Genomic DNA, 27,514 nt, shown 5'->3' with positions numbered 1-27,514 from the left:
CCAAACCCGGGCTTGGCGGGAAAAGAAATTCAGTGCAAAAGAGAAACCCCCCAAAAAAGCCTAAAAACACACTAAAAATACCCCCAAAACCCAAACCTCTGCTTGGAGAGTATCGTTTACCTGGATTTATAACCTTCATCTACGTCTTTGCTGACATAAACTGATGAAGACGTTTACCACCAGCGTAGATTTAAATTAACAAGGAATTGAAATGTGAAATTATCGATTTTTGGACCAGAGCATGTTTTTATGTCTTCCTGATCCTGAACATATGGTGCCTCTCCCCGGTCCGGGTTTTATAGAATATTGACAGAAACATAAAAGACCAGCAGGTGGCAAAGTGGTATTGTGGTTAGGGTTGTTGACTAAGGATCCGAAGGTTCTGAAACCCAGCAGGCCCCACGGTTGTGTCCTTGGGGAAGGCACTTCACATCTATTTTCTTGTTCGACTCGGGTGAAAATGAGTACCTAGCTTCGGTCAGGGACGTCCTCTCGGATAGGACCATGGTAATAGCGATTTGTGGGGTCGTGTGGCGTAGCGGCAGCGTTCTCGACTCGGAACCAGAGGCCCCGGGTTCGAGTCCTGACATGCCACCGATCTTGTGCCCTTGGGAAAAGCACTTTACACGACTTTCTTCACTTCGCTCAGGTGTAAATTAGTATTGTACTGTCCCTGTGTTGGTCGCGGCATTAATATAAGTTGAAAAAAACTTGAGTGTGCCGTCACCACGTCTTGTGATTGAACGTTTCGGAATATACAAATGTATAAACAAAAAATAGCGAGGCATCAGATTAGTACCATGGATAGGACGGAGGCACTGTCTTTGAGGAGAGCCACATTCCAGGCACGCTAAAGAACCCACCACACAATTATCTAAAAGATTTGTGGATCTTTCCTTGGTTGGGTGCGGCAAGAGTGGTTCAAACCTTACCCTCTGGGCTGACCTCTCCAAAAGGTGATGTCACATGTTATCTCAATCTGTGTGGTAAATCTCCGTAATAAGAAGGCACGGGGCCTTAAGCTTAAATCCCTTTATAATTGACTGTGAAGTTATGGGAGTAGTTTGGGAAAACACCACTCAATTTCACCGTGAGACTTGGCAGCACCTGCGTGTGAATGAATAATGTAAAATGTGGCTTATGTATTCCTCTCATGACTTCCCGTGTACCGTCCTGTGGTTAAAATCACTGGCGGGGATCAAAGTCGCCCACCCAGGCAGTAGCCTGTGATTGTGCCCAGACTCTTGTGAATATCTAGACACGGTGATATTACATGGTACTGGTACACACTCTGGGGTTATTGTCTTCATGATTACAGGACGCAGAGGAGGTCAATGCCCGACCCTTGGTCATGTAAGACATGACGAGACGCAGTGGCTATACTTGGAACTGCTTGGTCGTAAAGAGATGGTTTTGGTGGAGATTGATTTGTACCAGTTTAATTGACTAGAAATAATTTGCTCGAAACTTCATACCGCATGTGATTGAGTGACGCTTTTGCTTGTGTTGAACCGACCATTTGCAATTGAAATGGTCGATGCAATACCGCAAAGGAAAGGAAAATTTTGAGTGTACTTGAAAGTATCTAGATGGAAACCCTTACCTATAACAACATCCAGGCACACTACATTTCCTAAGAAAAATACTTTTTTACATTAAGTTTCAAAAGGTGCTGCGCGGATTCCTGGCTTTTTTTAGCCGGTTTAACCACCCCTCGCCGTAAAACACCAACTTCGCAGGGACGTAAAAGAGCAAGAGTAATGGTCCCAAGATAATTCCTTGTGGAACCTACACCACAAAGGCCACTTGAACTGGAGCCAAGTCCTTGCCTCCTACGACTATTGCCTGCTCCCTGCTAGTCCGGAAAGCTTTTAACCAAGCTTTCAGGTCCCCGCGCGGTTCCGAAAGTCAAATTTTCTCGGCAAATGACGAGATCTCAGGGTGCTGGTAGTGCCTCAGGGATCAATTTCTTTGGCACCATGGCTGTCCCTGATCGAGGTTACGCAAGTGCAGATATGCACACACGCACAAGCCTAGATGTCCCGCCACTTACAAGTTGGGATTCCGTAGCCTTAACCAGGCTTCAGAAGCGACTGGAAAGAGTAGAAATATTCTGAACAAAAAACGTACGCGTTCCTTTTTAATAAAACTACACTTGTTATAATTTGTCCTGCTGGCCCAAGGACATTAGGCCAGGTGCCACATTTGTCAGGGGAGACAACTTTGCCTCGCCTGCAGATGACGTAGTTTATTACCCCAGAGTCGTCTAGCCACGTAACTCTTTCTTAATTTAATTATGCGAGCTCGAAGTTTCAATTGTTAGAGACATAAATCACTTTATCCGCCAACTCGTCTGTGTAAATCACGTATAGATGACTCATGGGGTCGTGTGGCCAGCGCACGCATTGGGCACTTTACCCATGGACATTTTTCACGGCCGAAACATCGAATGCAATTTCTGTATGTACATGACTTCTGGCGCTAGAGTCAAGATTTATTTTCATCAGTGTCTGAATTCTGAAACTCTGCCAACCACTGCTTCCCGTATAATCTCATTGATTGGAAGTGAACATACATCACACGGCAATGCATGGTCATACAGGGATAACTCTTGAAGTTGGTGAGGTGCTTGCCTAAACTTCTTACTTCTGAGTACAGGAGTACTGATTTGGGTGACTGAGTCGTGGGTTTGTCTCTGTCCTAATTGCTACTATTATGTTGCATGGTGGGTGGGAGGTGATTTTTGACAGATGATTGAAAAGAATCAAGCCTGAACGTTATACGGCACGCAACGGATGGGAGTAAGTGGGTAGCATAGGGAGGAATTCAGGAAGTGGTGTAATACCAGATTGAAGTACGCATAAAATGCCTTTTATAGCTCCAATACGTTCACAAAAACTCTGAAGTACTTCCAGGAAGTCTGAAATCTCCGATATCTTGTTAGTTTGAGACTCAGGGCGCTGTTTGGTATGTCGGTTTGGATTTTACGAAAATCTGGTCTAAAACTAGATTAAGTGTGTCTGAAGCATTAAAGCTAGTGCCAGAGCCTACAAAGTGGGAACTTCAAACATATTTTGTGCCTGTACTTCAAATAGGATTTTACCAAGGCCAACATTGACTGAATGAGGCCATACGTACTTTAGAAGATTGGAATCCACGCTTCAAAGGTTCAACCCTGAAGTCTGAGAGGGTGCAGGACTTTTATTTTGAGTTGTAGTTGGTAATTGTACGGAATTTACCGCTAGGAAAATGAAGGGCAGGGAGACGAAAGAACCGTAATTTGTGGTTGAGCACCAGAGTCGTGGTGGTGGCAGAAGTTGGCGTACTTAATTATAACGGCAGCGGCAATGTTCACATCTTAAGATAGATTCCTTCCTTTATTACTGCTCAAGTCGACATTGCAGTATATTGCATACATGTAGGTTATCAGACTGCCTGTAATTAAGGGCACATGTGTTAGCGCCAGAGAAGCGAGACACTCTGTGATGAAGTCGGTGAAGTTTAGACATCCATGTAATAAGATAACCAAGAGAAACATTATTACTCAAGCAACTGGGCAGATTTTTAATAAATAACTGCTCAACTACAGATTCCTTAGTCACTGGCGAAAAGTAATGGTTTCTATTTGGAACGTCTGACAGTTTTCAAAACCTATACATGTACAGTTGCTTGAGCAATAGTTTTCTTGTGCGCCTGTGATTGTATCTATGCATTTTTCAATAACCCAGTGCTAAAGGCTGCCAAGTTTCAGATATGTGAATCAGGGCTGCCAGAGATGTGAATCAGGAGCCTGTGGAAGTGGCAAATTGTGAACACGAAGAAGAATACATCTCTGTCACACGTGTATGGACTTTTCAAAACTTGGACTGTAGTTACGTAAGTCACACTGCAGGGAAAGTGAGGTTTACCAATGGTGGTAAATAGGTCTGGTAATGCTGCCTGATGGCATTTGATGTTTCGAGAACCATTAATATTATCAGACATAACTGACATGTATCGTTATTATATCATTTAGGCAACCATTCCTAGACGTACTTGTAATACTTACCTGGGACATTATCGCGTAATAGCTAAAATAACTCATGGAGTTTGATATGCAAGGATTTGCCACAAAGGATTTGCCAATAGCGATACACATAAAACCATGCCAGTACGTTTATCGCCTAATAAAGCAACCGTTATCAGATTTAGAGGCGTTTATCACCATTGGTAAGTCACACTTGTCATACGCAGTGTCATTCAAGCGGAAATATTACACGAAAAGATCAGAGAAGAATATTGCACCACATACAAGTGCCCTTTGCTATATACAGTATCTCAACATGCGCACTCCATCTCCATAATATTATATTCCACACGTGTTGTAAAGGTGCATTTTCACAACTGACTGGCTATGGGAAAGGTATTTCATGGCATGGGGAGACGATGCTTTAGCAGGCCTTCTGGAGGCGAATCAAATAAGCACTGTTTTTGGTGACTTACTGAAGAACCTATGAAAGATGGTCAGTTCTTCACTGACTTAACAAACAATAGGAGATTCCAGAGTTCCGGGAAGTAATGTGACTTCTAAAATCATAGACCTTCGGTTCCGGAAAGTGTTTGAGGGTTTTCGTGAATGTAACTGTGGAGTGGATATTATAATCGGGCATTATATCACTTCCTGAATTCCTCCATACATGTATATACCATCAACTATTCCTACACAGCGCCTGCTCGGTCACCTTCGAATTCAGGCTTGACCTCCCTGTCAATCATCTGTCAAAATCACCTCCCACCCACCAAGCGACCGAAGCAATTAGAACATACAGAAACTTCTATATGAAAACTCGCGCTTTGCTTCCTTGTATTACGTATTGTCTGGTGGCGACATGAATATAAGTGTAACTTGAGTGTGTCGCCACCACGTCTTGTCACTGTATGTTTCAATGAAAAAACATACAGAAAGACAAGCCCACAGCTCAGATACCGCGTCTAGACATTGCAGTAAGACGAGTTGTGTACGTTAATATTGGAAGCAGAAATGTGGTGAAACTTGCATTTCAGCCCCCTGGCACAAAAAACTTTCAACCAATAAAACAAATCTACAAAGCAATACTTCCGCAAGGAAGAACATTCACAGGTTCAGTCCTTGACAGAGATTAAGCGTTTCGAGTCAGCACATCTCTTCGGTGTCTGCGCTTCTAGATGATTCACGAGTAACCTATTCCAAAGATCACGTTGAGGAATCTATTTCCGTCCGGGATGAATTTGTACTTTTGTTCAACCATTAGACGTTAATTCCTGGTGGCGCCGCCATGAATGAAAAACTGGAGCATCCGCGCCGGTCGTCGTGGTTAGAAACGCGGTAACAAAAATAATAACCCCATCATTAATTGTTCCTGTTCCCGAGTTTTATCCATCTCCAGACGACAGATTGTCTGATTTTGTGTCTCCGAAACATTGCCTCTTGAGAGGAACTTGACACTTTAAGCTGTCTCTATCCGACCCTATACATTCGGTCGTAAAACACGGACAACCATTGGGACGGTCGCGTTGATGAGTGATTGTAGTATGTATGTAAGCTCACGCTGACGTGATTATATGGATGGCATCCGCTTGCGCATTAATTTTCCCCATGCGGAAAAGTTTCTAAGTACTTGAAGGACAAAAGCGGTCGGAAGGACAAGATGCCAGAAGAAGGCCTAGTGAAGCAGGACTCAAATCATCACTTGCCTGCACCACCAAGTCTTCCAAACTCAAAGAATATGTGAAAGAACAAACCTAAAGATTTTTTTGTATATCTTGCTCTACACGTGTGCAGTAATTATATCAACCTTCCTTACCACTAAAATTTCATACCAAAGGCAAGCTTTTTTCGCACGCTCACATTAGCTTTGTGATACCCTGAGGATGTCATGTCATATCCATATGATCCAATCAGTATGGTATAATGGTAATAGCTTGCCAGGCACGTGAATATCTATTAATATCTCTAGCCGAGGCCTACGTGCTGTCAAAGCCACGTTCTTTAGACAGGGGTTAATTTGCCTTTGCTAGTGCGACTGCACTTTAATCATTGCGGAGAATGCTATATCAAACCGAGTCGACCACCCTTTTATGTTTCCGACCCAGGGATCCTTATATCCATCAGACGTACAAATTGTTCTCCGTGGCTGAGGTGCTATATTGCCGGGATTACTCATTTCAAAGGCCAAACATCGTGAGTGAAATGTTACGGCGCTGGAGAGATGCCAGGGTGATGCACTTTGAAGCGGAGATGCGTCGAGTTCCTAACATGGTTTTATGTAAGAGAAATCCAGTCATTCTTTTCCACTATGTACTCCGACCTTTGGGTCAAAATTCGATCAATTGAGAACGCCAGTTCATCCCATGTGGTATATGTTTCAAAGTCCGCAAAATGCTTTGGTGAGCCTTTTCCGACGAAGTGTGGTAACTTATAAATTGAAATATGCCAAGAAGCATATAGGTATGGCCTTGCTGCAAAGCACGCTGACTCAGAAGATTGGTTCTTCTGAATTTTTTTATGCATCAACTTGCAACGCCTGGCTACCGGAGGCAGAGGTTAAAAGCCAAGTCGTGACATTTTGATTAGAAATGTATCGATCCGGCCAGCCTTGTGGACTTACTTTAAGTTTGTTCGCAAAGCCCGTACGCTCGCTCTGCATTTGAAAGTTGACTTCTTTACTTTTTCTTCCTCCGTGGGCGTACGTTCCTGAGTGAAATGGCTCAGTAAATTTGCCACGTAGTTCGGAAAGTCAGGGTTAAGAGCGTCAAAAGTGGGATAGAGGCGATGGTATATAAGGTATTCCCCGTGGACACACGTGCAAAGGCATAGGTCACTTTCCTCCGGAACACTCCCCAGCCTTCCATTTAGCCGGGCGACTAAATGTCCGTGGAAGAGCTCGATCGCTTCGGGGTACTTTTATCTGCTCCGAAACACCGGTTTCAATACTGTTTTCATTGACCGAAAGGTCAACTTTTGCAGCCGAAAGGCACAAATGAGTTTTTGGAAGAGCATACTGGGACTAATTTTGACCTTACGAAGAAGCAGTGGCGCAAGCAATGGCGTGAAATTGTGTGGGGAGGTCGTGTGTGATTGAACAGACGGTGTTGGAAAAGTGTATCTTGGATGCCATGCCAGCCTTTTTAGTTGTAGTGCGGTCTTTCATTCGCTTCCCTTGGCAAGTACGTGAGCCGAGAGCGTGTGCGCAAGCTAAAAAGTCTGGTATCCAAGATAGAGCTAATGTGTTTTCAATAACAAGTAAACAAATGTAGTCAATCAAGATCTAATGATGTTGAAAAAGAAGAGGCAACGACCTTCAAGGTAGGCCCTTCTGAGAAAGACCAAGTGATGGGCTAAGTTTCCTTGCAAATCTTACTGCAAAAGCTTCAGAAATGTTCCTATGGAGACTTGGACCCATCTCCGTTGACCCTCGCCCTTACATAACGCAATTACTCGCGCACAAAGGGAGGTACAAGTACATATGTACGTGTACAGCTGACACGACAAGGCCAGGAATCCGCCTGGTGACGTTTTCTGTGCTGTGATGATTGATAATCGGCTCAGGCAGACATCACGGCGCCCGGCTGTGACCGCCGACGGCTGTTTCTCAGGTCTGAAACTTCTCGCTTTCATGGATGGTGGATGGAGGATGGTGTCAGGCAGCTAGATTTGCAATCAGAGGATTTTGTTCACGGCACAAAAGTGCATGTCTGGCTTTATCATTGATCGTATCTGCACTTAAGCACAGTCTGGCGACGTTTTGACTTTTAGCTACAAAACCGAACGATGAATGAGAATGCAATGAACGTGTTATAAGCAGCTGGGTGCAGTTCTGGCTTCGCCAGTCATCCAGGTGACAGGAATGACACGATTGATGACTGTGCTTTCATCCGAGTATCTGAATACTACCAAAGTCCCAATGGTTAAGATACTCTCTCTGAGCCTTCTACCACCTTTCTCTTCCCCCAGAACATTGGTACCACTAATATACCACCCAATGCTTCTTCGGGGACGCAACGTACAGTCTGGCAACTGTTTGGCTCTTAGTAATAAAGCTTTGCGATAACTAAGGATTCAATCAACCGAGGCAACTGGGTGTACAATGTAGTTCTGCCATTGCCAGTGATCCAGGTGACAAGAAAGAAAGACATGATTGATAAATGTGCCGTATCTAAATGCTACCAAATTCCTAGTGGATTCTATCTCTTTGAGCCTTTTCTATCACTTTTCAATCCTCCCAGAACCATTTCTACAGCTAATTTACCTCCCAGTGCTTCTTCCGGGCGCAACAGTCTGACAACTGTTTGGCTTTTACTTACTAATAAAGCCGAAACGATAACTGAGAATTCAATCTGCCTAAGCAGCTGGGTGTAGTCCTCGCATTGCCAGTGATCCAGGTGATAGGAATGATAAGCTTTCTATCACTTTTCTCTGAACCAGAACCATTTGTACAACTAATTTACCATCAAATGCTTCTTCTGGGACGCAACAGTCTGGCAACTAAAGCCGAACGATATAAGAATTCAATTAACCAAATCAACTGGGTGCAGTTCTCGCATTACCAGTGATCCAGGAATGACAACATTAATGGATGTGCCGTCGCCCGAGTACTAGTATCTCAAGTCTCCAAAATTCCCAATGGTTAAGATACTCTTGATCTCTTTGAGCCTTTTCTCTTTCCACAGAACCATTTGTACCGCTAATGTACCACCCAATGCTTCTTCGGCGGCGCACCAGTCTGGCAACGTTTGGCAACAGTTTGGATTTTAGCAATAAAGCCGAACGATAACTGACAATTCAATCAACCTAAGCAACCGGGTGTAGTTCTGCCATTGCCAGTGATCCAGGAGACAAGGTTGATGATTGTGCCGTCGACCGCTTATTGACTACATTGTTGAAAGAGTTGTAAAGGTTATAGGAGATCCAAATGGCTTTCACTCGCAGAGAAAGCACGCGCGCGACGTGTTACACTGAGAGAGAGGGTTAGCCTGACTGCACCGAGCTTCTTCACCGCTTCCACGCGCAGCTCAGCCACCCAAAACCATACTTCCGTATCCCGAAGGCAATGACCTCTAAGCCCATATCGTGACAGTGTACATAGTCTCTTAAACAGAAGTAACATGACCATAGAGAATTACCATGCTTTTTAGAACTAGAACAGCTTGGCCCAACAGGAACAAAAATAGCGAAGATTTGAAAAGCTGAGCACTGCAAGACCACGTGGGGTTAAAAGTCTCACGATTAACGTACAACTTCTCATCGATCATACAAACGCCATTGACGCGCGCGTTTCATTCAGTAATTTCCAAGGAGCGCGTTGCGAACATCTCACAGGTCGTCATGGAGGATGAAACGACGATAAGACGAAGATCAACCGACTTTTGCGAATCACACGTTTGAGTTGTCTCAAAAGTGGCATTCTCCCCTTGACTGGCTGAAGCTTCTGGATAGATCCTCTGAGTGGGCGCGTTTGTGATGGAGGGTTCAGCGGGTAGTCACCGGAGGCAGTTGATGCCGTTACACAACATCAGTGGTTATAAAAGACATTTTATAGGATCTACTGAGGGCTTTAAACCACTGACGTTCTGGCTTTAGCGTTTGGTTCCGGTTGGATGGATTAGAAAAGCGATGCGGCATCAGTGGCATCAGTCATGGTAGAATATTTATGCATGTGCACATGGTGACATTGATTACTATTCATCCTTGCTGTAACGCCCCAAATAACCCAACCAAATCCTGCTCAAGAAATCAGAGATTTCAGACTCTCTGGAAGTATTGTTGGGTTTACGTGACCTTAAAGTTCACCATCGTGAGTTCACAGACCTTCGGGAGATATTTTGGGTTTTCGTGACCTACGACCCACGAGAAGTGCCTTGGACTTTCGTGGATGTCCTGGAACTGTGGAGGGGAATGCGTGATGTGGTGTTACACTACTTCCTGACTTCCCCCACATACTACCCACTTAGTTTGCACCAGGTTGCTTTGCAGGCTGAATGAATAGTTGAAATCGGCATAAAAAGGGGATGTAGTAGGCCAAGGTAATTAGCCGGCCAAAAATTGGACCCTCTCTGGCCGGCTAGCTGCCCTGGCAAATTATATCCCCTTTTTACTACTATTTTCAACTCTTCGGCCTGCAAAGAAGTCTGAGACAGGCTCCCACTCACTTGCTCTCATCCGGCGCATGATAGGTTACCTTCACCTTCTGTATGCCGCAACAAATGATCCACTATATGTTGGGGACAATATTGCGGTCATATTCAATGCTGACAGGGATGGAATCATGTATAAATCAGAGCAATCACTCAGGCTACGATAATTGGCCGCGTGCTCTTTCTGTACTTTTCGAGAAACCCTTGGGCGGCTTTAAAAGCTTTATGTAACCGTACAGACAGTGTGACGAAAATAGAAATAAATGTGTGGAGAATGTAGCATTAAATCTAGCTATTTGACTAATGTTACACGTACACACGGTAATATTTGTAATGGTCCGTACTTGTACCGACGTTTAGATCCAAGTTCATTTATTTCACAGCACCATCCGATAGTGACTGGAGTCTCCCAATGGTTAAGATACTCTCTCGGAGACTTGTATCACTTTTCTCTTCTTCAGAACCATTTGTACAGCTAATTTACCACCCAATGCTTTGGGAACGCCATGTTTGAAAGCGCCCTGTGGTGTTTTCGATGCACCTGTAGCAAAGGGTTTGTTTCAAAGCGACGAAATCCTGAATGCGAATGGCATTTACCACAAACAAATCGAGACTAATGGGGGAATATTTCACACGACAGTGTCCAGATATTCGTACGGGAATTCGTAGAATGAGCTTGTTGTTTTATTACATTGAGCAAGGGGCTTTAATTCAATAATTTAACCTCCTTGCATGGAGATACTACATTCAATTAGTCTTAGTGAGAAAACAATCAGCGATTACTGATAAATTGTCGCTGCCCTGGCGCTTGACTGCAGTTCGGCGTAAACACGGCGTCTTGTCAGTGATGGAAAACCGAATTACTGGTACCGTTAGCAACTTTTAATGCTGTCCCTGTTTGTGTGGAAGGGAATTAAGGGATTTGTACTTAGCGATTGTTTGTCCCTTCTTAAGCCGCAAGAATGACTTTTGTACAAATCCCACCCTTCGATTTTTACACAGTGTCTTTGAAGTTTGTGGATTACTAAGACGTCTTAAGGAAATCAATCTCAACTTACATGTTTACGTCCCTGCTACACAATTTGTCTCTCGATATAATCGATTGAATGGACCATTCTTCAGCTTTTCTTTTCCCTCTCTCCTTCACGATGTTTCAAATGTTAGTTCATCAATGTGTTATTTTTCCGTCGTGGAGATCGTCCAAGACGATAATCGAGCTGTATTGTGCAAAGAAAAATCCTGGCCGAAGGCTAATACATATTGCAAGGAACACACAAATACGATAAAAAAGGCTTTGCGTATAATGAATTTGTGTATATGAATCACCCTGATAGTTCTACTTACACAACCGTGGGGATTGACCTCTTCTTTTGCGGCAGTGCCTAATGAATATATGTAGACACACGTTTTAATGAAAAGTCTTCTAGATAGTAGCAGCCTTGGGAAATTAATATTATCGCTGCCCCGAATACCGTTCCCATGTTCATCGTGTAATTCCCAAAGTTATCACCGTGTTTAGCCAAATTTAAGATGCCCAAATAACATAGCTCCTGTGTTATCAAAGTAAAGCATTTTTACTAATGAATAAAAGCTCATAAATCAAGTTTTTACTTAGCGGAACCCCGTTTTCGCGCGGAAATCGATGGGCCCTTTAATTAATGTACAAGAGCGCGCCCGTCTTTTAATTATTGCTTAACGCTAACTCTTAAAAGCTCAGGTATAACTTGTTGTGAATTATTCCATGCATCCAAGGATAAGTATTGCGAAGACTATTCCAATGAAGATGTTAAAACATAATTAATAGCCGTATATCTAATCAAAATGCGGGTGCGTTCGGGGTACGATTTCGCGATTAAAACGAGAAGGGATAAAACAAAGCTAACGTCTAGTCACCGCCCGTCTCGTCGGCGTTTTGAATAATTCAGCACTGGTTTAATTTATTGCAGGAATATTCTAGACTTTCCAAGGTGAAGGTAACTGGGACATATGCATGAGTTTTTCACTGTGAAAGAGGGATCTGTGTCGGAGATAATTTGTAAATATTGCTCCTCAAATGCAGTGGAAGACGAAATTCATTTCATCTCTAACTGTCCATTTTATGACGACATCAGAAATCAATTATTTACTACCGCGTCCAAAATGCTGCCTTGCTAATCCCCACCATTCCTTACCACAAAAAAAGCAATTTTACTACTAAAATCAAAGAACCCACATATTATAGAAGAAGTGGGTAAATTCGTCTTCCATTGCCTAAAAAGAAGAAGTCAAACCCAGTAAAACTAGTGTCATGTCATGTTGTAGCATATAAAGCATGTTAGAAGTAGATATAGTCTCACTGCATTTTCTTTCTATGTTGTTTGTAACTGCAATTAGCCCTCGGGTAAGTATTTGCAATAAACTTTCTCGTATAAACCGTACGCGTTTTGCTGGTGGTGCGATACCATTAATGTGACACCAGCTTCCCCAGAAAAAGAATTCCCCACACAAGGTAAAGAAAGCTTGATCCAAATGTGGAACGTTAGAATTTCAACGTTTCAAGCAAAAAAATATATAATTTTTTGGCGAAGCCTCTGGGGCGAGCCTAATAGCGTTATGTGCCCGCTTCAAGAACTTTAACTATTGCATAAGAATGTCCACAATTGGTCCAAACGTCTGGGTCCCCCTGGAAGTAGGATCAGGTGTATCGGGTGTCTATTTTTGACCTGTGCCTTTTCACGTCATAGCACGCAGGCATTATGACAGTTGACAGCCAAGAAGCTTCAAAAACGTTGTAAAACATCCTTCATTCAACTGACATGGCAGAGTAAAACACACAGACAACAACCACAGCCATACCCCATATGAAATTCACCCATAGTTAGATTCATATTTATATTGTTTATTGCAAATATAGACTCTGGACTTCACTTCAGTGCCCATGTGTGGCTTTGTAACATGTTTGTCAGCGTGTCTGTATATGTATTGTAATGTCAGTGTGTATTTGTATTTACTATGTACAAAATTGTAAAAATCAGTGTAATTCAGCTTGGTTGACTTGTGAAACTGGCTGCAAGGCTGATTTTATTAATAAAACTTGAAACCGACGCTATGACAATGATTTTTAATGACCAACCTTGTTCACACCCAGATGCATCGCAGTGACGTCAGGCCTGCGCACGGGCGGGTCGGGGAACGGCCGGGTCAGCCTGACTGTGCCGATCAGCCTGGTGTGGATCGTCTCGGCTCTGCTCGCCATCCCGGACGCCATCTTCTCCAAAACGGTGCAGTTTCACGCCGCGGACTTCGCGCTCATGGCCCTGCCGTCCGCCCCCGGGATGGCCAGCCCCGCCGGCGGGAACGTGTCCCTCCCGGGCCCGCTGCCGCTGCTCCCGGAGAATTCACAGACGTACTGTCGCCGCATCTGGAGCATCGACCAGCAGTTAGCCTACAAGTATGGGAGTAGATGATTAGCTGTATCTGTATCTGTATAGCCGGTATAACCGCCTTTCGGCGTAACACACCAGCTTCGCAGGCACGCGGCGCGGCGGCAGCTGGTTATATTACACCGATCGACTTGTTACACCTAACCCTTGAACTTCTAGCTCTAGACATTGACAATGCCCCTACTGTACTTGGTGACAGTGAGTTCCACTCTGCGATAGTTCTAGGAAAGAATGAATTCTTGAACACCTCAATCCTTGGTTGATAACTCTGGTACTTGAATGCATGGCTATTTCTTGTTCTCTTCTGGGCTGGTATTAGGTACTTAGTAGTTGGGACATCCACCAGTTTATTAGTCATTTTGTACATCATGCATAGCTATACAGGCTTTTCATTGGCATCATGATAATTATCACATGAATCTCAGCTACCAGGTGTTTGCGGGTAAACTGATTAAGTAGTAGCATGTTGGCATGTTAACAAACATGCCCTGTATATATATATGGTGGATGTGAAAAGTCTGTATCTGTAGATATATTCTCATTTAATAGTTTCAGTATTTTTTAACGTCTTCGTCTTCCTCTTTGCAGAGCGAACTACCTGTACCTGTTTGTGGCAGACTTCTGTCTTCCTTTCTCAAACAACTAATGTTGGTTCATGGCATTAGACGACTAGCTATAACATCTGTGTCCATAATATCACCAGGGTCCATAATATCACCACCTTGAGAAATAGTCTGCTTAAAGATATTTTTACTGCAACATACCCTAGGTATGTACATTTGATGTGTGAAGGAGTGCATACCAAAAGTATCTTGCAGTAAAAATATCTTTAAGCACACTATTTCTCAAGGTGGCCATATTATGGACCCTGGTGATATTATGGACACAGATGTTGGATAGTCGACATATTCTCATTTCATAATGTCTGTATCTTCCTTTTCGCAGAGCGAACTACCTGTTCCTGTTCGTGGCCGAGTTCGCCATCCCCGTGGTCATCATGACGGTGTGTTCGGCCCTGGTCGCCCGGAAGGTCTGGGACCGCAAGTTCCCGGGGAACGTCAACCCGTGGCAGCTCCGCGCCCAGAAGCGCTCCCGCAGGAAGACGGTCCTTCTCCTGCTCCTGGTGGCGTCCTTCTGCCTCTGCCTCGGTCCTTTCTACGTCTACGCGCTCATCCGCGACTTTTTCGGGCACCTCCTGCACGTCGAGTCCACCAACACCATGATCTTCTACGTCGTGGAGGCCGTTGCCATGGCAAACTGCCTGATTGACACCCTGGCGTACGTCGCCGTGGACAACCGGATGAGGAGATACATCGGGAAGCTTCTCGTATGCTTCACCTGTCAATCGAAGGAGAATTCCGCGCCGGCGGACGCCGAGACCAAGATGGCGAGGTCGTCGACTTACGGACACCCCCCGATCGAGATGCGCGTGCGCAGAGCTAACACAGATACCTGTTTGTAAGAGACACAGCCATTGGACAATACCTATTGTCAAATTGCCGGATTACGCAATCCTCTGACACACGAAAACACGGGATGTAATAAGCTTCTTGCACAATATCTGCCTTTGAATAGAGGTAGAGCTAGAATTCCATGATCTCATACCTTCGGCAAATGATGCTAATCGTCACGACTAATGACAAACTATAAATCTCATTGATCAATATCGCTATTTACAAGAATTATATCAGTTAATCATATTCTCCACTCAATCACATCTTATCATTGACAGGCATTTCCTCATAGATTATGCAAATGAGGTCCTGTTTTGAATACGCATTTGTACGTTATGTTAATGAATATCCATCCATCGCTTCCGTCATCCCCGCGGCCGCCTACATCCACACATTGACTCTACCATGGCCAAGCCGAAAACATAGGCAAAACTTAGTACTCGTGATGTGAACATATAAAATGCATGTCGACGTCTGTCATGTGCACTGGCGGTATGCTTATTACACATTTATTGTCATTAGATAGCTTTAAACAATATCTAGAGTTCAAGTTCAAGGGTTAGGTGTAACAAGTCGATCGGTGTAATACAGCCAGCTGCCGCCGCGCCGCGTGCCTGCGAAGCTGGTGTGTTACGCAGAAAGGCGGTTATACCGGCTATACCGATACAGAAATTTGTAAGAAGCGAATGCAGCTTAGCTTGTAGAACTGAATCTATATGATAGATGAATATGTTCAAAATATGTAGGTGTGAATTGGATGGGACTTGCAAGTAGTTGTATTGAAGGATCTACGTCATAGGCAAGTCATTATTTCTCGGATACAGATGTACTCTAGACTTTCTAGTCAGGAAAGAAGCATTTCTGTCTAGTACATGTATTTCAATACTTACACGTCTGTCAAAGAATCGGAAAGGTGAAGCCACACTGTGCAACTCGTGCTTGTATGAATATGGTAACAATATGTTTGTATGTGGTTGCGTCTGGAATCAGAATTCGACGCGGATATCAGTAGCTCGAGATCAAGTCAAGTAGCTTTGTAGTTGACAAGGATTTCAGTGCCTGTCGGCCAGGTTCAGAATTTGAGAATTTATTTAAGGTACACGATAGAGTTGTGCATGTGCTGTCAAATCTACACTAGACAACATAGATCACAAGGTTCAGCTATAATATATGAAATGTACGTTTTGTTGAGTAATGTCTGAAAAGACGGACAATCAAAACAATTAAGTAACCAGAGTTTTTATAGATGTAACGTTAATAACATGCATGTGTATTTTTCGACAGCAGTGATAAGTTGTAATGGAATTTGTAGAACATTCTTTTTGTTGTCATTTATCTGATTTTATTCACGATTTAAAAAATTAAGAGTTGATTCATTTTAGGGAATTCTGAGAAATTTAGTCTTTTTGGTAGGGAAGGATCATTTACGATTCGGGTAACTAAACGTCTCTAGTCTAGATTAGATCAATTTATTGTGTGTGCTTGTATACGTAGTACCCAAATAGCCTATATAGCTATTGTGAATACAAATGGAAAGAAAGATGCACACTTAAATGTACATACAATACTGTATAGAAAAAGAAGGATTGTCAAATAAATCAAGTAGAATCTTTAACCGTATCCAAGTCTCTCTTGCCGTTGTGACAGATCTTGTGCGATGTAACTCTTACTACATTCGCTAGATGGCATTCAGTATTAGGAATGAAGAATCAAGGACACATATAGATTTTTTTCAGTCCGAGCATTCAAGCACGTTCCGGGAGTACAGTATCGTAAACACAGTTTAAATTATATGCGTCGTGAAATTATACTTATACATTTGTATTTACTACTTTATGCACTAGATCTAGCATAGCTTGCATATTGTATAATGCATGTCCCGTCCAAATGTCGCAAAGCAAATTTCTCATACACGAAAGAAAACGCATGCATAACTTCATATCAAAAACGAATGAAGCAAATCAAACCCATACACCTGCTTGAAAATCGCTGGCTAAAGAGGGCTGCAGTTCGTCTTAGACTCCCTAGATGTCGCTTGCAGCAAGTGCACAACTTCAAACGACGAAAATAAAATCCATACATCTGCTTGAAAATTTAGGGTAAGAGCTGCAGTTCATATTAGACTCTCTAGATGTCGCTTACAACAAGTGCCTAACGCGTCACGTGACGCAGCGGCGACTCAGTTGGTTGGAAAACGCACAACTTCAAAATACAGACGACGAAAATAAAATCCATATATCTGCTTGAAAATTTAGGGTATAAAGAGCTGCAGTTCATGTTAGACTCTCTAGATGTCGCTTATAGCAAGTGCCTAATGCATCACGTGACGCAGCGGCGACTCAGTTGGTTAGGAAACGCACAACTTCAGAGACACACGACAAAAATAAAATCCATACATCTGCTTGAAAATTTCGGGTAGGAAGGACTGCAGTTCGTCTTAAACCCTCTAGATGTCGCTTATAGCAAGTGCCTAACGCATCACGTGATGCAGCGGCGACTCATGGTTGGTTGACCCCCACGTCATGACGTCACAGCGCCCAGTTCTGATTTCGGCTAGTCGTGTCCGCAGACTTGTCATTTTCTCACACTTGTAAGTAAAATTTTTCCACTAATTTAATTTTATCTGCCCGAATAGCCACATCTAGTACATCAAGGATAAGTCTGTGTGTTTTTTCCATAGCTTAATTGGGAATAGTTAATTGCTTTTTGAGGAAAAAAGGGCGGCAAACCGAAAGAAGACATGAGTGTGTCTGTCGTTTTTTCCCTGTTGTTGGGTGGGAGGGGGGCTTATGGGGCCACGTGCGTTTCACATAAATTGTCAAAAAATCAAATGTTGCAGAAAAATGGAAAATTACGCCAAAAATAGCTGCCTGTGGTATGATTTTGAAGAGAATATTGCTTTTGTCTGGGTGATTATCGTTGGATCATGACATCTAATGTCATTTCCATCGATGTTGAACGTGACCATGACACATAACATCTGTGTCCATAATATCACCAGGGTCCATAATATCACCACCTGGAGAAACAGTGTGCTTAAAGATATTTTTACTGCAACATACTTTTGGTATGCACTCCTGCACACCTCAAATGTACATACCTAGGGTATGTTGCAGTAAAAATATCTTTAACTTTAAGCACACTTTTTCTCAAGGTGGCGATATTATGGACCCTGGTGATATTATGGACTCAGATGTTAGACATGAGACAATATTTTTAGAAGTACACGTAGCTAGACTAAAATTCATGGATTTTGACCGCTTTTGATGTTCATAATCGCTCTACCCCCTGCATTTCCACCCAACAAGATTATGATGAGATTACGAAGGTATTTAGTTGGTTAATAAATGTGTAGTTACATGATTATTATAATATGATAAAACATATTTTGTCTTGCTCACTGTCTGCAGACTAGCTACCACCCAGCATCAGTATGGCGACTCAAAGCTCGCCACCACAAGACTACGAGCCTGGGTGAGTATCATCCTAGCCAGTTTCCTGTCCAACAACCATCTTTTTTTTGAATGAATGAATGAATGAATGAACGAATGATTGAACGAATTAATGAACAAACGAACGATTGAATGAATGAATGAAGTCTTTCCCACATTTGATGAAATTATGCTACTCATGACATACAAAAATTTTGGCCAATCTGTCATCTTGGGCAAACAAAAATCGGTGTGTAAAGAGGAAAGAGATGTCACTAAGCTATGCCTTGTCTGCCAGCAAAATTTGCCCCACAAAATGCAGGAAAAAGCATTTTAGAGGAGCATAATTTCATTTATTAATGTTAAATCATACAAAATTGATATGAAAATTCAGGTTGGCTAGAACACTGATTTAAAGACATCTACAGTCCAATGCAACATCCTGCATTACAATGTACTAATACTATTGATTTCATTGAAAACAGTATCTAAACCGTACTCTCCAAGCAGAGGTTTGGGTTTTGGGGGTATTTTTAGCATGTTTTTAGGCTTTTTTTATCGGGGTTTCTCTTTTGCACTGAATTGTTTTTTTTTGGTGGGAAAAAAAATTCAGTGCAAAAGAGAATCATGACAAAAAGAGAAACCCCGATGAAAAAAGCCTAAAAACACGCTAAAAGACCCCCAAAACCCAAACCTCTGCTTGGAGAGTATTTAAACCGTGCGTACCTGGGGGTGGTGCACTAGAGATCTCTCAAACACACTGCTTTTGAAAGTGGCAGATTTATGTAACCTGGCAGGTAAATGTTAATGGAACTTCAAATGCAGAGCCATATGGATACAACTGCACCCAACAAAAGAAAGCTCTGTCAGTCTGTGTGTGCTTTACTTCATAAGCACAGATGGATTTTGTCAGAGGATTTTGAGGGCTAAAACAGGTCATCCAGACTCTTATGTAAACTCTATTTGAACTCTGTTCAGAGCTTGAGCTAAATATATATATTATCTACTTTTTACCCTGTATGTATACCAACGTTATTAGGTTTAAGTACAGATAGTAGGTTCGATAAGTATATCGTACACGTAGAAGTTGTTAGCAAATAGTCTTATATCACCACATTTTTCTTGTTAATGTCTGTATGCAATTAGCCCTCGGGCATGAATTTGCAATAAACATCTAATATATAGCCATGGCACATACATTAGATAATATACATGAATAGCTCAGTCCCAAAACTCGCTTATGTAGGGCTTTTGAAATGCCTACATAGAGTCTTAACTTTTCCTATGATTGATATATGTTGTATTCTGTAACTTACAGGAAGCTGTTTGTTGGTGGACTTGACTTTGGCACATCAGAAAGTAAGCATTTGGATCTATCTTTCTGGATCATTCCATGCATGTTGAGGGATGTACTGATTGTTGTGTTATAGGAACAAGATTTTGAAAACAGTAGTAGAATGTTAGTACTTAGTAGCCTCAATTTTTTTTTGCTTTATGGCTTGCTGATGGCTTCGGTAATTTTTGTTGTTTAAAGAAAAATAGCAAATGATTTAAACCCCTTTATGTTGTTACACAGCATCTTTAGAAGAGAAGTTCAGCCAGTTTGGGACGGTCACAGAATGCAAGATCATAACGGACCGCGAAACGGGAAGATCACGGTAAGTCTTTCACTAAATACATCATGTCAGGCATAGGAAAATTAATAATGTTGTGTTTCTTGTTTCTGCCTGGAAAAAAAATATGGTCAGTAGGTGGGGGATTTTGTGTTGCTCAAAAAAGGCTAGGGTTGGCAGCTAGTTGCTAAGATTGGTCGGGAAATCAGAAACACATCATTTTCCTTCAGAGTCATATCATAGGCCTCACGAAATACATACTGAGAGTAGCTTCCTGTCACTTTTGACTAAGTATTTGACTGAGTTGCGAGGTGGTTTTGTGGTTAGGGTGCTAGACTTGGTATCTAAAGGTTCTTGGTTTGAATCCCTGCACGTTCTTGGTTTGAATCCCCTGCACATTCTTGGTTTGAATCCCCTGCACATTCTTGGTTTGAATCCCCTGCACATTCTTGGTTTGAATCCCCTGCACATTCTTGGTTTGAATCCCCTGCACATTCTTGGTTTGAATCCCCTGCACGTTCTTGGTTTGAATCCCCTGCACGTTCTTGGTTTGAATCCCCTGCACACTCTAAATCAGAGTCTAATGTTGTGCCTTTGGCAAAGGCACCTAACTCTTGTTTCCTCACTCTTATCTTTTCTCCCGTAGGGGCTTTGGATTCATCAAGTTTGACACCCCGGATGAAGCTGACGCCGCTCGAAACGCCATGCAGTTCCAACAACTGGACGGGCGGACGGTGAGTGGAGATCATTTTCACGTATGCAAACAAGCAATTATGAATGTCGTATCCTTACGAAGATTCCAGATTCATCATACGTAGCGTTGGGAGAATGACAACGATGAGAATGGAATTCCAGATTCACTTTTGGGAATACATACAAGTGCACTGGTGCTTGAAACCCAAAAATTTAGTGGGACGCTGACAGGAAAAAATTTTGGGTGCACATGATGTCGAGAATATTCTGTACATAAGTGTACAATAGGTTGGAAGTCAGCAAGATATTATAATATCAGCAGTATAATTGTACGTAGAGTATAATTAGTTGTAGTCTCTGATGTCTAATGTCATCTTTCCAATTTTATCTTTCCAGATACGTGTGGACTATGCCAGTGCTAAGGTAAGACACAGCTACTTTCCCAAGCAAGTTACTGAGTAAGGTGACAGACGGTCACCAAAACTTTGGCTAAATAAACGGGGACACCCAGGTTCGATTCCGGCGTCCCGACGTTGTACCCTTGGGAAAGGTACTTTACACGACTTTCCTCACTTCACTCAGGTGAAAATGAGTACCTAGCTTCGGCTAGGGACGTCCCTCGGATAGGACGTTAAATGGAGGTCCCATGTTTGGGAGAGCCACACCCCACGCATGTTTAAGAACCCACCGTACTTATCGAAAAGAGTAGGGGACCTTCCCGGTGTGAGTGGTTCAAACCTTACAGTCTGGTCTCGGGGTTGACATCTTTGAAAAGGTGATACTAGTAGTCACCTGTTATGTCAATCCTTCCACAAATGTGGTAAATCTTCATAAATAAACCTGTTGGTTGTGTAAAAAGAGTCTCTTTATTCAGTGAAACCATTCACAGATCTGATTTCTTGTTTTCCTTTCTGTAAACAGCGAGGTGGTGGCGGCGGAGGTAGCTACGGGGGATCATACGGGCGTGGCCGGGGCGGCTTCCGTGGCGGCGGCCGGGGACGTGGCTACAACAACAGCGGTAGAGCCTACTATGGTGGCGGGGGTGGGAGTAACTATTACGGTGGTGGTGGTAGCAACTACTATGGCGGTGGCGGCCAGTACCAAAGCGACTACGGGGGTGGGGATAGCTATGGAGGCAGCTACGGTGGCCAAAGCTATGGTGGTGGTGGTAGCTATGGTGGGAGCTATGGTGGTGGCTATGAGGGTGGTAGCTATGAAGGCAGCTACTAGCTAGTCCTGTCTGTTTTCTGCACCACAGTCTAATTATATATTAGAGTGTCTGCAATGTTTGGCCAGTATATAAAGTACTTTGTTGTTTTTTTCTTGTGTTGGTTGTACATGCTAAGCTTTGGTGTGATACACACTGCTAGTATATATGTGGAAAGCCAGTCTTTTTTTACAGCTCCAGTTGTAAAGCAAATGGTTTATGACAAAGGTTTAAGCTGTGTTTTTGACACTGTCACAAGTTTGCTTCCAGAATTTTCAACTAACTCTTTGGCTACTGTTAATCAGTATGTCATGAGTGGGTTAAATACCTGATAATGGTCAAAGAGTGTAGGAAAAAAGGTAAGTAGAAATTTGATCGTGTTGGAAAGACAACCAAAAACCTCTGCCATATCACTTTTCAACACAGGTGAGCTTTCGCTTTAAATTGTTGCAATTGTAACAAAAAAAATGGACGTCTGTTTCCCCAGAACGTTCACAAAGGTAGATAATTAAAAACCAGATTTGTGTAACTCATAATCTGCAATATTGGGACGTGGTATCCCAGCATAATTGTTGCATTCCTTCTTCAACCCCATCCTATTCCCGCAAGTGAAAGGTTTTTTGATGCACAGCAGTACCTTGTTTTCATAGATACTAGTAAGAGCATTTGAACATCGTCAAGACTGTGCTGTGCCTACATATATTTCACAGGGTACAGTGCAATGTCTTTGGATGTATCTGGATCGAGTAGAACCTACACAGTTGGTATTAGTTAGTGTGCATCGAAAACTAGTAAGCAAAGCTACATAATCAAGTTAGCATTAGATAGATCACTTGTTTTGAGAGACGTTGTAATTAACTTCCAAAGAAGTGTGTCATCGCAAAAGAATGTATGTTAACATTGTTATAGATGTTGTGGTTTGTGCACGCTATATATATATCGATCTACTTCTAGCCACCAAGATAAGTAATCAGACCTAAGATAAGAGAAAAACTTTCAAGGAAGGAGAGCTTGTGCAGAATCTTGAGAAATTCCTTGTGTACATTGATTTAGCATGACGTTGGACCTATTTTTGAAGAAGAAACTCTGAAGACAACACATTCTTTTTACCGGGCAAACCTAGTTTTGTAAACTCAGGACCGATCGAAGACTTTTGTACCTTGTTACAGCTAACTGAAAAGTTTAAGAGCCTTATAGTGTCAACTTTGAATCGAGAAAAAAGGTAAGAGATGTTGCTCCAAGAATGTATATCATTGAAGAGATAGTTTTGTATGTTTTTGTCGAAGCCTTTTTGGATTGACAACTGGTTGATGACTTTATTGATGTTTCTAAGATGCCACTGTAATGATTTTGTGTTTTAATGCCTACTTGTATGTATTGAAAGGGTTCGTTCCATGGCAACTAAGTACACTCAAGTTCCTTCATGTCCGTTTGTCCGCTGTTTTATTCCTGTGCAAATGATAATGTGAAACTTTGTGAGCATGAACTTGTGACAAGTGCCTGTGAAAATGTGAATATCCAAGAATTGTGAGAACACACAGGATTCCAGAAGAAAGCCATGTATGTATTTATTGTTTAGTGTCAGCAGCTTACTTTCAAAAGAAAAACAAGTGCTCTGCACAGATTTTGTTGCATTACAGTATGTAATTTCTGTGTTCCAAAGCCAAAAGAGAAAAAAATATGATTTTATAATTGAGAAAGTGTTCTTACTGTGACTAGCAAGAAAGAGTGGGACAAAATGTATTTTGGTTAACATTTGTCAAAGACTTGAAACTCAGTGAGGGGCAGAAAAACTTGATGTTGCATTTCCGAGAACATTTACTTCATTGAACTTTTACTTTAAATCACTGGCAAAGAAGACAAAGGCTATACTGTTATCCTTAATTGAATCTTCAGCTTCACTAAACATGGTGCTTTACACATAAGCCCTTGCAGGAACAGTTAATCTTCTGAATAAATCATACTTGGAAGAGAAACATCAGTTCCAATTCTTTGACCCAACTTTGAGCACAGCAGTTGGCATGGAAGAATGACATGTAGTATGTGTGTGTGTGTGATTATCGGGAAGTGACAAGACCATAATAGCTAGGCTGGTGCTAATCTCCATGCAGATCCCTCTCGGTGGCAAAAAGACAGTATCAAATTGGCCAGGCAGTATCCATTAGCCAGAGAAACTCCGCGGCCACCGACGGTGGGGATCAAGACAAAAAAAACCCGGCCATATATAAAAAGGTAACGATCATTCCCCCACAACCTCTGCTTGGAGAGTAGGCGGGTGCAGCAACCCCGTAGCCTAGGTGCTATGCTCTGTTGGCTCCTTGCGATATGGTAGCCAGTGTAAACTAAAGGATGGCACACAGGTTAGCAACCCTGTGAATTTGTTAAACAATAAAATATACACCAGGCATTGTTAATTTGGCAATCGAAATCTGAAACACACTGCAACAAAGCTTACACTAGATATCTTTTGTGACTGCATTTCGTGGCTTTCTTTCCCTTGTCGAAATTCATCCACCTTGTGGTAAGGGTCAACATCATAAAATTCTGAACATAATCTTTTGACTTTTCCACTCTAGATTTCAATCTTATAGTAACACAATTGACATAGGAAAAAAAAAACAGCACAGTTGCACAACACAAGTTTAAAAGGTACAGGACAAGTCTGGTTTTATTGGTGAAAGAACATCAAATCAAAGTCTCAAATCTCATTGTTACAGTTGTTGCTCCATTATACATTGAACCCCAAAGAGTCACCATTATATCTTTACATTTCAATCATCCACATAAACCATTGAGAGATCAGGAAACGTACAGGATAGAGTCACACAATCAAAAATGTAAAAAGATCATTCTTTAGCAAACTGGTACTAGTAACTTCCGAACAAATTTTGCAGCTCCACCTTTGAGTACATCACACAGAAAAGGTGCAAATTTAAACCATTGATTCTTAAGGTTGTGTTGGTAAAGCTTTATGTTCCACGGTGACAGTTGGTAACATTTTCATGGATTCAGTGTGATTGATAACACAGGAACTAAAGGTAGGGATAGAGAGATATTGTAAAAATAGTTTGTTTTTGTTCAACACGATTCAATGGTAGACTTCTCCAGGTTTAGTTTTTGGTTTTCTGTTTGCTGCACAGTTCAATGTGTATGATTGTTGTGACTCTGGAGTCTAACTTTGAAACTTTTTACTTTAAAACAATTCAAATAGTCACAAGTGACTTAAACTACCTAAATACACTTCCAAAGAGGTACAAAAACAGTTAATTGACACAGTCTAACATATAAACACCCTTAAGAAGACTTCCTAAGTGTCTTTAGCTGCATCATAAGTCATAAGATATAGTGAAGAAAAATGGAACTTCAGGTGCAGATTGGATAACAGTTAACTATCCTCCCTTCTGTGGCTAGGAAGGTGTTCGGCAGCTCTTCAGTATGGCTGGTACTGAAAAACAAGAGTACATAAGAAGATGAGAAAAATCTTAAATTGAATGTGCAAAATAAAGCATCAGTACTGTTATAATAATACTGTTACAAAACCTTATGAGCCAAGCTACAGTCAGCCTTGTCTCAATTCTGGACAAACTCAAAACACTAGTAAAAGGGGATAAAGAAGGAAGGCTAAAATCTAGGAAAGATAGGTAAAGTTCTGTGACTTTGCCTTCACTGTTTTGTCTATCAAGTTTTGTCCACAAAAGACAAGGCTGACAGCAAAGTGTGGTTAGTGCCATATTTGAACGGGTATTGAGGATGGAATCAGCCAGAACAGAAGGGAGGATGGGAGATGAGGAACCCAAACCGAAAACAACCACCAAGGTGAGTCAGTACCTGTTGACCATGGTTCGGCCCTGCCCTTTGACCTTACGCCCAGGTGAGTGACAAGGTGTGACAAAAACGTCATAGCAACCATCACCAAGGTAACTACAGTTAGATTCAGAGGCTTACTGTGGAAGAGTTACACTCACTCATTAAATTATCTATCAGCAACTGAAAAGAACTTCTGCTTGGAGAAGTCTACAATTTTGTATAAAACAAAATGCTTTTGGAGTCAAACATCACAGTAAAATTTAGAAGGCACATTGAATTTGATAGAAAAATCTTTGTACTTTATTGTAGATGTCCTTCACTTCTCAACTAACTCGAAGGAATTGATGTTTTACTCAAAAAGAACAGGACAAAAACCAGGTCAACATTTTGATCACATCTGTGGGGAAGCAGTCTGATCTACAAGAACAAACCACACTTTTTATGAATGGGTTAATCAAAATAAAAAAGAGAAGAATGTTCAGAAGCCAACCAGAGTGCAAAGCTTCACCAGACAAATGAGTTGGATTGAAAAGGGAAACTCAAGGCACACCAATCAAGGCAGAACAATCTTGCAATCTGATGCAAAACATGCTGTGATTATTTTTTTCTGGCACTGCACAAACAGACCGATGGATCACACTCCTTAATTCCCACACGTAAAGCTACAAACAGGTATATTTCTGAGAGGATTTGTGTTAACCTGTATGAAAGCATGATTTGTGCAAGATCAGAAAATTACGTCAAGTTGAAAATCACAAAATCACAAGGCCAATTGTTTGCCACACTTGCAAGGAAGTTGCTTGGGAGCATGCCTCCGAAAACAAGACTTGGCACTTGTCAGAAAATTGTAAGTTTGGGCTTACCCGTTGCTGGCGTGAGTCGTATCCTGAGGAATCCTGTAGTGTCCAAAAGAAAGTTTTTTTATTGGTTTTAACTGGTACTTTTCAGATCTTTCATTGAGATTTCATTGAAATCATCTGCTACTTACAACAGAATCAATGGTGGTATAGCATCAATACTGCTTTTCACAGCTAAACATTTGCAATGTATTCTATTTCAGTTTTTGGAGCAAAAGTTCATCTCACATACTTCTTGTACTAGTGATTTTTTTCTGGATACTTTCAGTACTAGAGACTTTTGCTGAATACTTGTATTAAAGTGGAAATTTCTGTACTAGATGCCCATATCTTTTTCATCAAAAATTTACATGAGGAATTGAATCTTTGTTATCTAACCCTAAGACTAGGCTAAGAGAAATCTATATACCGATTGGGGAATTTTAACGACTGAGTTGTCAAAGGGCAAACCAACTGTCTGGCCAACAGGCAATGATTTTTTTTTTGTTTACTACACATGTCATTGTAAAATGGGAGGTAAAACAAGTAGGGACTAAAATTTGGGAAGTTTTATTATCAAATTATATCAAACTTTGTAAAGGCATCCCTTATGCTCCTAGCTGTACAAGTTACCTGCAATTCTATTTTACTCCATGCATGCATGCACACACACACGCACACCTGAAATACACATACAACCAAAATTCATGGTAAATGTTACAACCTCACAGTCACACCTTGTATCCTTTTTCAGTAATACAACCCTTTGCTAGTGTTAAAGAGTATACCCACATCATTGTAGCTCCTGCGGCCGCCGCCCCCATATCCGCCGCCACCGCCCCCGTAACTGCCACTGTCGCCGTAACTGTCGCCGCCTCCACGGTATCCACCGCCGCCAC

General features: G+C 42.0%; 2 protein-coding genes and 1 long non-coding RNA gene across 3 annotated transcripts; 2 read left to right on the top strand and 1 right to left on the bottom strand.

Moving 5' to 3' along the window:
* The first annotated feature begins 7,292 nt into the window (after positions 1 to 7,292).
* On the top strand, positions 7,293 to 15,103 carry LOC109484988 (prokineticin receptor 2-like). The gene is made up of 3 exons (XM_019788362.1): positions 7,293 to 7,324; positions 13,280 to 13,582; positions 14,520 to 15,103. Exons 1-3 carry the CDS (start codon positions 7,293 to 7,295, stop codon positions 15,034 to 15,036), a joined length of 852 nt encoding a protein of 283 aa, XP_019643921.1. The 3' UTR covers positions 15,037 to 15,103.
* A 2,415-nt stretch (positions 15,104 to 17,518) lies between these two features.
* On the top strand, positions 17,519 to 23,398 carry LOC109485070 (glycine-rich RNA-binding, abscisic acid-inducible protein-like). The gene is made up of 7 exons (XM_019788498.1): positions 17,519 to 17,618; positions 18,439 to 18,502; positions 19,778 to 19,818; positions 20,036 to 20,117; positions 20,719 to 20,806; positions 21,162 to 21,188; positions 21,687 to 23,398. The coding sequence occupies exons 2-7, from the start codon at positions 18,462 to 18,464 to the stop codon at positions 21,993 to 21,995; spliced, it is 588 nt and encodes a 195-aa protein (XP_019644057.1). The 5' UTR covers positions 17,519 to 17,618; positions 18,439 to 18,461; the 3' UTR covers positions 21,996 to 23,398.
* Positions 23,399 to 24,608: 1,210 nt separating this feature from the next.
* LOC109485056 lies at positions 24,609 to 27,514 on the bottom strand. Its single transcript, XR_002141109.1, has 3 exons — positions 27,408 to 27,514; positions 26,643 to 26,675; positions 24,609 to 25,417 (listed from the first exon to the last, which is right to left on the bottom strand). It is a non-coding gene; the product is annotated as an uncharacterized LOC109485056 (long non-coding RNA).

The sequence above is a fragment of the Branchiostoma belcheri genome, unplaced genomic scaffold (assembly GCF_001625305.1).
Source record: "Branchiostoma belcheri isolate BF01 breed outbred unplaced genomic scaffold, Haploidv18h27 scaffold72, whole genome shotgun sequence".
Lineage (NCBI taxonomy): Eukaryota > Metazoa > Chordata > Leptocardii > Amphioxiformes > Branchiostomatidae > Branchiostoma > Branchiostoma belcheri.
Note: the sequence above shows the minus strand (reverse complement) of the source record. Positions and strands in the feature narration are given on the sequence as shown.